Source organism: Seriola dumerili, unplaced genomic scaffold (genome assembly GCF_002260705.1).
Source record: "Seriola dumerili isolate Sdu_G_001 unplaced genomic scaffold, Sdu_1.0 BDQW01000276.1, whole genome shotgun sequence".
NCBI lineage: Eukaryota > Metazoa > Chordata > Actinopteri > Carangiformes > Carangidae > Seriola > Seriola dumerili.
Genome location: NW_019174531.1, coordinates 1,535,817 through 1,545,160, shown reverse-complemented (window position 1 = coordinate 1,545,160; position 9,344 = coordinate 1,535,817). Strand labels below are relative to the sequence as shown.

At 41.1% G+C, this 9,344-nt stretch overlaps 1 protein-coding gene across 1 annotated transcript; it reads right to left on the bottom strand.

Annotated features, from left to right (window-relative positions):
* Positions 1-5,313: 5,313 nt before the first annotated feature.
* LOC111230638 (pro-opiomelanocortin-like) lies at positions 5,314-7,088 on the bottom strand. The gene is made up of 3 exons (XM_022757428.1): positions 7,032-7,088; positions 6,285-6,409; positions 5,314-6,037 (listed from the first exon to the last, which is right to left on the bottom strand). Exons 2-3 carry the CDS (start codon positions 6,399-6,401, stop codon positions 5,543-5,545), a joined length of 612 nt encoding a protein of 203 aa, XP_022613149.1. The 5' UTR covers positions 6,402-6,409; positions 7,032-7,088; the 3' UTR covers positions 5,314-5,542.
* Between the last annotated feature and the right edge of the window lie 2,256 nt (positions 7,089-9,344).

Sequence of the window (9,344 nt, the reverse complement as noted above, 5' to 3'; positions counted from 1 at the left end):
GCCTCTGAGCTGCTCAGTGAATTAATGCTGTAAAGATGAAAAGACAGAAAGTTCTCATACGATTGTCCATGGCTAACATCGGGCTTGTTGCTTATGAACATGTAACACTCCTGGGCTGACGTGGGTCCGTTAGACGCTGATTGGTGACGAGCCTCCCAGAGCAGAGCTCACTGGCTCCAGGTGACTGAGTCACTGGGTGACCTGTCTCTGGCTTGAGGAACAGAAGCACAGAAACATAAGCAGCGTCATGCGGTGTGTGGTTATTTCGAGGGACGGAATGTTGATAGAGGAGAAGTTTGATTCTCTGGACTTTACTGTGAAGCAGCCAGCAGGGAGAGTCAGATGAGGACGGAGACCAAAGTCATGGTTTCTCGATGAGGAGATTTCTGTGTTCCTTCTGTTGTCATGAAGGACAGCTGTCCAGTCGATCCATTGTCACAAACTCTCAGGACGTATATACACACTACAGTTGCTGCCAGAAGCAAGCTCCGGAGCACTCGCGTGCTCGCTCGACCGACCAACGCTGCGCTCTCCACTATGGAAATGCTGCTTGGACTGTACTCAGCGGGACTTGGATCATCTCCTGATCATGCTGTTTATCAATGGATCAATCACGTTTAAGAGTTATTGATCAGGATGTTGGCTGATACTTAATTTTAATGTAGTTTTGTTTTCAGTTTGAAAAGTTTTCCTTGATAATATTTTGGTAAATTCTCTTCTAATTCACGATCAGTGTTTGACATATATCTACGATAAATGTGTCTAACGATAAGTTATTTACATTTTTCGCAGTCCTCACTGAGAAATTAATTTTGGTGTGTAAGATTTTTAATATTCACAAAGAAAAGCTTAAATAACACAATCTTTTCCAATACTTTTAGAAACTTTAACGCAGTTATACAATGAAGTTGGTTGAACTGAAGAAAGTGTTTAGTGCGATTATCTGGTGTCAGAGTCAGAGAGGTTGGAAGTAGGAGCTTCATATGACGGACAGCCACTGATCAACACTGGCCTCTTACTGCGCTGGAGGCAGAGAGGCAGGACACATATGCAAACACACCAGAGGCAGTGAACTGGCAGCTGTCCCTCGACACATCATGATGTTTCCCATCAGTACTGAGAGAGGTGACTAATTAAATAAATCTGTGACAGGAAGGGAACATGAATGCTAAAAATTAGAGTTAAAAAGATATTTAATCTCCACAACAGTTCAGGACGTTTCGTCCGTTGTGAGAAGACAAGGACGTGTGTAGCACTTGTGAGGATATTTTGGGGCCGAATCTTACAAGCCTTCAGATGTGCTTTTTTGGGGGGGGTGGAGTGGGGGAAGGCCAAGGAAGAATAGACACGAGGAAAGACCCCCCTTTGGTTTTAAAGGGTGGGTTTTTTCTTATGTTTTTTATAATTTTGCCCCCCTTTTCGTGTGAATAAGTCGCGTTAACATTTATCTGTGAAGGCCTAGGGTAATGGTTACAGGGGTTTGTGAATCTGTGGCCTCGTGTCCTCCACATTATCACTGTCATTGTGATATGTCCTGACAGAATCTCGACGTGTTGTTGAGAGTTTAAGTTTGCGGTTTGAGACAGTATGACTTAGTTTTTAAGGTTTAGGCATTCTCTTTCTGTGATGTAGGAAGTCTATAGGGTGCTGTGTGTTGTGTGTTGTATGTGTGTGTGGTTGTTGTGTGTGTGTGTGTTGTGTGTGTGTGGTGTGTGTTGTGGTGTGTGTGTGTGTGTGTGTGTGTGATCCTCAGTGAACTGTTACAGTCTGGTCCAGCTGTCAGTCGTTCGTTCTGTTCGTCTGACCTGAGGGAGGTTTTGTGATACGACGCTTTTTTCACTGTGGTGAACACATACTTGACTGGTTCTTCAACAGTGAAACTCATGACAGTAGTAAACTGCTGGCATCTTCAGTCTGGACTCCACTGATGGTCAGAGTGAAGTCAGAGTTTGATCCCACTGCCTGTAAAACGACCTGGAATCCCTGATCGCTCGAGTGGAAGCATAGTAATAAAGGAGTTTTAGGTTTTTCTCCATCTCTCTGTTGGTTACCAGAGGCTAAGATTTGTAATTACTAAAAACACCCTGACTGGTCCTATAGCTGATGGTGACAGGAGCCTCCCAGAGCAGACTCACTGCTCCAGGCTGAGTCACTGTGACCTGTCCTCTGGACTCTGAGGACACAGAGACAGAAACATAACCAGCGTCAGGTTTTTGTCGGCCTTCATTTCAGAGGGACGGTAGTTGATAGAGAGAGGAGTTTTGATTCTCTGGACTTTACCTGTGAGCAGCAGCACAGAGAGAGAGTGCCAGATGAGGACGGAGACCAAATAGTCATGTTTCTGATGAGGAGGATTTCTGTGTGCTTCTGTTGTCATGAAGGACAGCTGTCAGTCATCCAGTCTTCAACTCTCAGGACTATTAAACTCTCCCAGAGCACTGGAAGCATGGTGCTGCTGATGCCAAAGTGGCTCTCTATGGAAATGCTCTGACTGACTCCAGCAGGGACTTGGATCACTCTGATCATGCTGTTTATCAATGGATCAATCAGGCTGATCAGAGTACTTGATCAGGAATGTGTTAATACTTATTTCCATGCACTTTAGGTTTTATGTGTTTGAGTCTCTTTTACTCTGATTGTCTTTTCTTGTATTTTAATGAATTGCTGAAAAAGGTTGATTTTACTTTAAAATGAATAAATATGGAAAAATTACGGATCTAAAATTGTTGTGTTGTGTTATTGTCCTTTTTTAAACAAGCAGACAAAATATTAAATCAGAATAATTTTGGTGAGTGTGTTTGTTTGAGAGGTTTTTGTACGGCGGCTCAATGAGTTTGTGTCACTGTGGAACACGTTTGCTGGAGGAACCAGACTGGATGTCGACTGTAAGCACATTTGCCTCTATTAATAACTCAATTTCTGTTTCTATTGATTTAATTCATAACTATAGACATTATTGTAATATTTTAGCTGAGATTTGGTATTTAATTTAACTGCAGTGATTTTTCACTGCGTCACAATGTCTTGACACTTGAAACTAAAATGTTCTTCCATTAAACATTTTGTCAGTGAAACAGTTTCTAGGAGAAATATGGGCTGGGAATAAACGTATTCCATATTGAGAAGAGATATTGTTATTAGTCTTTAAATTTCAGCCCAAGAACTGGGACAAATATTTCTCACATTCTTTTTATTTGATCTTCTCAAAGATTTTCATGTTTTACACAATGTGTGGAATAAAAAAACATCACTGTTATATTTTAAAATGATTCTGTATGAGCAGGATTCATTTGATGAGTTTCAATGTGTAAATCATTCGTTGACAAAATCAATTTTGAATGAACAAAGTAGACAGAGTCCATCCCAGTCTTTTTTTTTAAAAAAAGAAACCTTTCAGACGTTGTAAAACTATTTAAATGTGACATTTTTCATATTTGTAAATGTTTTTTTAGTTTAAAACTTTGAATTAATATTTTACAGATGAAACATTTACACATCAGATGAACTTTGAACTTTTTATCTTTAGTACTGAAACCTGTCTGTTGTTATGGTTTAGCAGTGATGCCTGTCTGTTGCCATGGTTACTGAGCTCAGAGAGGGAAGTGAAAATCTGAAGAGCAGTTTCATCCAATCTGAGGACGACCAACAGAAGTAGCTGCCTCCTCTGCTGCAGTCCACAGGAGGGAGTTTAGTTTCATAAAAACTTTGTTACTATCTCTCTCTGCAGTGGGTCGAGTTGCACCCACCCTGACGGTGCTGCCCCGGTGGTGCTGACGGAGGCTCCCTGCGGACCAGTGGAGCAAGCTGGGCTCTGTGACCTGTGAGGCCACCCAGGGCTCCCAGACTCCGCTCTCAGAGACACTGAGGAGAGACCAGTGTTCCCAGTCCTGACCTGACTCACTGGGACTCTGCTACTGGTTTTATTCTGCCCCTGCTCTCTGTCAGCGACAACGTTTCTCCCTTTGTCTCTCTTTGTCTCTCTTTGTCTCTCTTTGTCTCTCTTTCTCTCTCGTGATAATAAAGAACAAATAAAAGATTTTACCAAATTATCAGTTTCCGTGTCTATTATTTTACTCTCCATGTCATATACCATATCAGCAAAAATGTAGGGAAAACAATAACTTTTTTTTTTTTTTTTACATTTTGGTATTGCAGTCCTTGTCATCCTTACCCAGTTAGGTATGAATAAATGTATGTAGCCTTCTTGGCTACCTACTCATAAATTCAACAGTGAATAACTGCTTTCATATGTTGATGTCTTAACTGCAAACAGTTGTTTTATTAAACCAACCAAGACTGTTTGTCTCAGGAGGCTATCACAGTCGCACCATAGAACTAAAACAATTAAAACAATTGGTTATTCCTGGTACTTCTGTTGTGTTGTTTGTAGTAGAGTTGCAAAACAGTGTTGCCCTCTTGTGGACTCATTGCTGTGCTACACAAGTTTTAAAGTCACTAATTTCCTTTGGCTTCCAGAGAGATTTATACAGAACCTGAGAACTGTGCAATGCTCCCAGTGTGGCTCTTTGGACAGCAATCAGTCTGTCAGGTGTTCGGTTGGTCGGCCCATCACTTTGGTCCACACTGAAATAGCTCAACAACTATTGGATGGACTGCCCTAAAATCTATGCCCTCTTTGGGGTAAATGACATAGTAACTTTTTTGACAGTGGATGGCAAATACATTTTAAAAGAAACTTAAAGATGCCCAGTCTGTCAACAGTTAATGTATTTCGTTTTTCGTTTTCTGCTGCTGCAATACAAATGCACTTGTAACAACTAAAGCATGATCAAACATTTTTATTGTTATGTTCATAATGTTTTAATTAGTATATTTAGGCACTCACAGCACTCACCTGAAAAGTTGGCTTCAAATCTGAAGTATTTCTTTTGAACATTATACATATATTCATGACTAAATAAGCAACAATCAGAGTTAAAAGAAACATCTTAAGTTATTGAGAGTTCAACATTCAAAGCTCAGATAATCTGCTTCGTCAGGACGGTGTAGGCATGATTTGCTGGATCAGAAATGTAGCAATTCCTACACCTGAAAATAACATTGTACAGCTGAAACAATTAGTCAATTAATGGATTAGTTGAGCAATAGAAAAAATAATCAGCGACTATTTTGATAATTGATTAATAATCAAAGTCACTTTTCAAGCAAAAATGCGTTAATTGTCCAAATGTACTGTTTTTCTCTGTTTTATATCGTCGCAAAGTGGACATCTTTGGGTTTTGGCATGTTGGTTGGATAAAACAAGACATTTGACAACCTTAATAACAATGAAAATAATCCTTAGTTGCAGCTGTAATTCATTGCAATTGTCTGTGAACATAATCATGGAAGTTTCTCATCAGAATGTAAATGGAAAAAGAAATAAGTGGTACCAAAACACAATTTCTAGAAGATATGTGATGCTTTGAAAGGCAATGACAAACATATTTGGAGTTTAAAGGACTTGTAGGCCGATCAGATGAAGGTGTCGTTGTATCTCTCTCTGTTCATCTTCTTTCTATCTCTTCCTTCCTTTTCCTCCTCAGTGCTCTGTCTTCTGTTCCTGTCCATCTTTGTCGATGTTTTTGAAGAGCGTGAGCAGTGGTCTCTGGCTGCGTTCGTCCCTGCTCTTCATGAAGCCACCGTAGCGCTTGCTGGCCGGCGGGCCGCTCCACCGGAAGTGCTTCATCTTATATGTGCTGTCTTTTTTCTCCTGGACGTCATGGAGCTGCTCAGGCTCGTCCTCTGCTTCCCGCCTCATCATCTCTTCGGGGAAATCCTCGGCTGACTCCTCCTCTACACCATTGGAGGTGTAGAGTTTGATCGGGCGACGCTTTGGCCCAACGGGTTTTCCCCAGCGGAAATGCTCCATGGAGTAGGAGCGCTTGGCCTGAGGGGAGGAGGGAGAGGAGGGAGGTAAAAGAGAGAGGGAAGGCTGAGACTCTGGGTCTGACAGAGAGGGACGTTGGAGATGACCATCGCCCGGGATGACCGGCATCTGGGCGGTGAGGTCGGACCGACAGAGCTGGATACACTCCTGCAGGAGAAGACAGACAAAATTTGGCAAATCGCAAATATGGTGATATTGAATGTAGGCTATCAGTAAAATAACATATTTGTTTTACACCAAAATATCAGTGTCCAACATTCACTTGTAGTGACTACAGTCACTACAAGTGTATGTTGTAAGTGGAAAAGCATCAGGATAGCCAGGAGACTGTGTGTGTGTGTGTGTGTGTGTGTGTGTGTGTGTGTGTGTGTGTGTGTGTGTGTGTGTGTTTTACCATCATGCTGCTCTCATTGTTGTCACCCTGACAGCTGGCATGCTCTAAGCACTGATTGGCGGCTCCCCTGGCCACGCCCACAACCGTCACAGCTACCAATAGCCACACAGGACACATTCTCCTGCCTGCCAGTCAGAGACGCCAACACATACTGTACATAAGGAGCATTTTTACCCGTCATCTGCTGCAGGATTTCAAAATAAAATTCTGTCATCGAGAAGCTGACAGTCAGTTTCAAATCACCTGAATTCATTTGGCTCTAATTTGTATTTCCTAAGCCCAATAATGGTTTTACAGTTTAGGAATAGTTATACTACTAATGCCACTGATATGCCTATTAATACTACAAACACTATTAATCATAATAATCATAAAAATATATGTATTTTAACAACAAAAATCTTTATTTGAACATTTACAGTGTTTATCCCAGGCTAACATATGTAAAGCACAGACAAACAACAAATAAAGAAAAAGTCCTGCATTCAAGTTTTTCTATCATTATCAGAATTGTTTCGCTTTAAAATAAGTGTAAAACTCATTTTTTACTGATCTACCTTCAGCATTTTTTTATGTTTTTTTATGCTTGGGATTTCATTATGTTTTGGACAATGTACCTCTTGTACATGATTTACATTGATTATGATTATGATGACAATGATTTTTATTTGTAAAAGAATTTAAATGACGAAATGTTGGTTTTAAAAACATTAATTATTTATATGAACAGATAATGAAGACACTCACCACACTGTCCTGTCTCTCCCTCTGATGTTTTCTTGTCGTTTGGCCGCTGGACAAAGATTTCTGTTGTTCTCCTTCACCTTTGTCCCTCCAACTGACCGGCCAGTTTTATATCCATTCAGCCAGGGACACACACACACGCACACACACACACACACACACACACACACACAGACGATGACACCATTACCTGAAATCTCCCCCGTCTCTCATTCGTGCTTAACATGCACTGCTGCATGGAAATAGCCAATCAATGAAATGTCATCCACTTGTTCCACCTACACACACAAACATCATCATCATCATCATCATCATCATCATCATCATCATCATCATCATCATCATCATCATCATCACTTTCATCACTGTTAGAGAGATAAAAGTTGTGTTTTTAATAGTTAATACTTTTATACCTCCGGTGTTATTTCACAATTTAAAAAAGTAGCTTTAAAGGGCGGCAGCTTCTATCACTTTGGCCCAGTCTGAAATATCTCAATAGCTATTGGATAGATTGCTATTGACATTCATGTTCCCCAGAGGATGTATTATCAATGACTTCGGCGACCTTCGGAGCACTACCATGAAGTTGACATTTATGGTTTTGGGTAACTTGTCTCAACAACTATTGGACTGGTTGCCATGAGAGTGTACTGTCTTTGGTGTGAACATTCAGTGTTGCACTCAGTCGTTCAAATGAAAATGAGAGAAACGGCCGTGTAACAAATGAGAAAAGAGAGAAGTTAGAGAATTTACTTCCTCACATCCACACAGCTGGCCCCGCTTTGGTGCAGAGTGTTAGATGTCAGTTGACATATCAGGCAGATTAACACCGAGGCGACATGTTGTCACAGACGGGAACAGGGGATTCAAACCTGTGGGTCAGAGTCTACAGTTACACCCACACTCACCTGCTGCTGCGTCCCTCTCCATTGTCTGAGCCCTCAGTGTGACCAAAGATAAATCAGAAGGGGATTGGCTTCTTCACCGGACCGCCGGGGGAAAAGACTGATGAGGATGACCTTTATTTTCCACGCTCTGAGTCCATCAGGAGCCTCTCTTAACTTCACCTTTAAGGAATTGTTTGGCATTTAGGGAAATCTGCTTTAATTGAGAGTTAGATGTTCAGTTTGACACCACTCTCATGTGTGTATAGTCAATATGAAGCTGCAGCCAGTAGCCAGGTAGTTAATCTTAGTGCAAAAATTGGAAATGGAAGGAAAACAGTAGCAATATCTCCCTGGTAGCACCTCTAAAGTGCACTGATTATTTATTTATTAACTAGTTTAGTCTGCAGGAACATGACGACAGTCCAGTTTTTCTTAAGTACATTATGCTTGGTCCGATAAAGAACTGACCTTATGTTGGCTTTGGTATCAACCATCTTTTATAGTCTTGACATGGACTTGACTATGCTCTGTGTTTGACTTGTTCTGGACTTAACTGGTCTCACCTACAATCCTGCGTTCATTTCTTCCTCATTAAAATACTTTTGCAGCTTTGGTGTTTAAAGGAATAAGAATTCATCCAATCAATACTTTGGATATCAAAAATATAATAACAGTTTCTTTTCTTGTTTCTGGCAAAAAAGTAAAAATCCAACCCGACGAGACCTGATAGGTCAGATAAAAACTTACAAATGATGTCCAGGTTCTGTCGTGTCGGCCTTTTGACAGTCATTTACAAGGTGCCCACGCATGTATATTCAGGGTAAACAGATAAAGCCGAGACCATGGTAACAAAAACTGCATGACATGGTAACACAAACTCACTGCTTCAGATTTCACTAACCGTGTCAGACGAAGGTCAGACCGACAGAAAGGGCCCAAGCTGCAGTGTAATGGGGCGGCTGTGGCTCGGGAGGTAGAGCGAGTCGTGCACTAATCAGAAGGTTGGTGGTTGGATCCCCGGCTGAATGCGTGAGTGAATGGGTGAATGTGGCAAGTATTGTAAAGCGCTTTGAGCGGCCGATAAGACTAGAAATAAGTGCAGACCATTTACCATTCAGTGAATGCTGGTGGAGCATTGTGTCTCAGCTTTCAAAAACGAAAATACAGGAAAGAAAGAAGAGAGAAAATAAAGGGCGACAATATATCACCCAATTTTTTACCAGGAACAGTGGGTGTAGTCGATGAGTGGTGCAAATTAACCTGTTAGCTTAGTCCATTGTGAAATAGGCTAAGTTTGCTGCTTTGGCTTTTTTGAATGATGATAAAATAGAGATACTTTCACTTGGACCAAAATCAAAAAGAGACACCCTTTATAGTAAGCTCAGGAGCCTGGCTCAGCAGACCAAATAACAGGTTAAAAGTCTTAGGA

Excerpts from the sequence above, each read along its gene's own strand:
- LOC111230638 (XM_022757428.1), bottom strand. The coding sequence starts at position 6,401 with ATGTGTCCTGTGTGGCTATTGGTAGCTGTGACGGTTGTGGGCGTGGCC. Across the intron at positions 6,038-6,284 it reads ACAATGAGAGCAGCATGATG|GAGTGTATCCAGCTCTGTCG; the intron begins GTAAAACACACA and ends CTTCTCCTGCAG.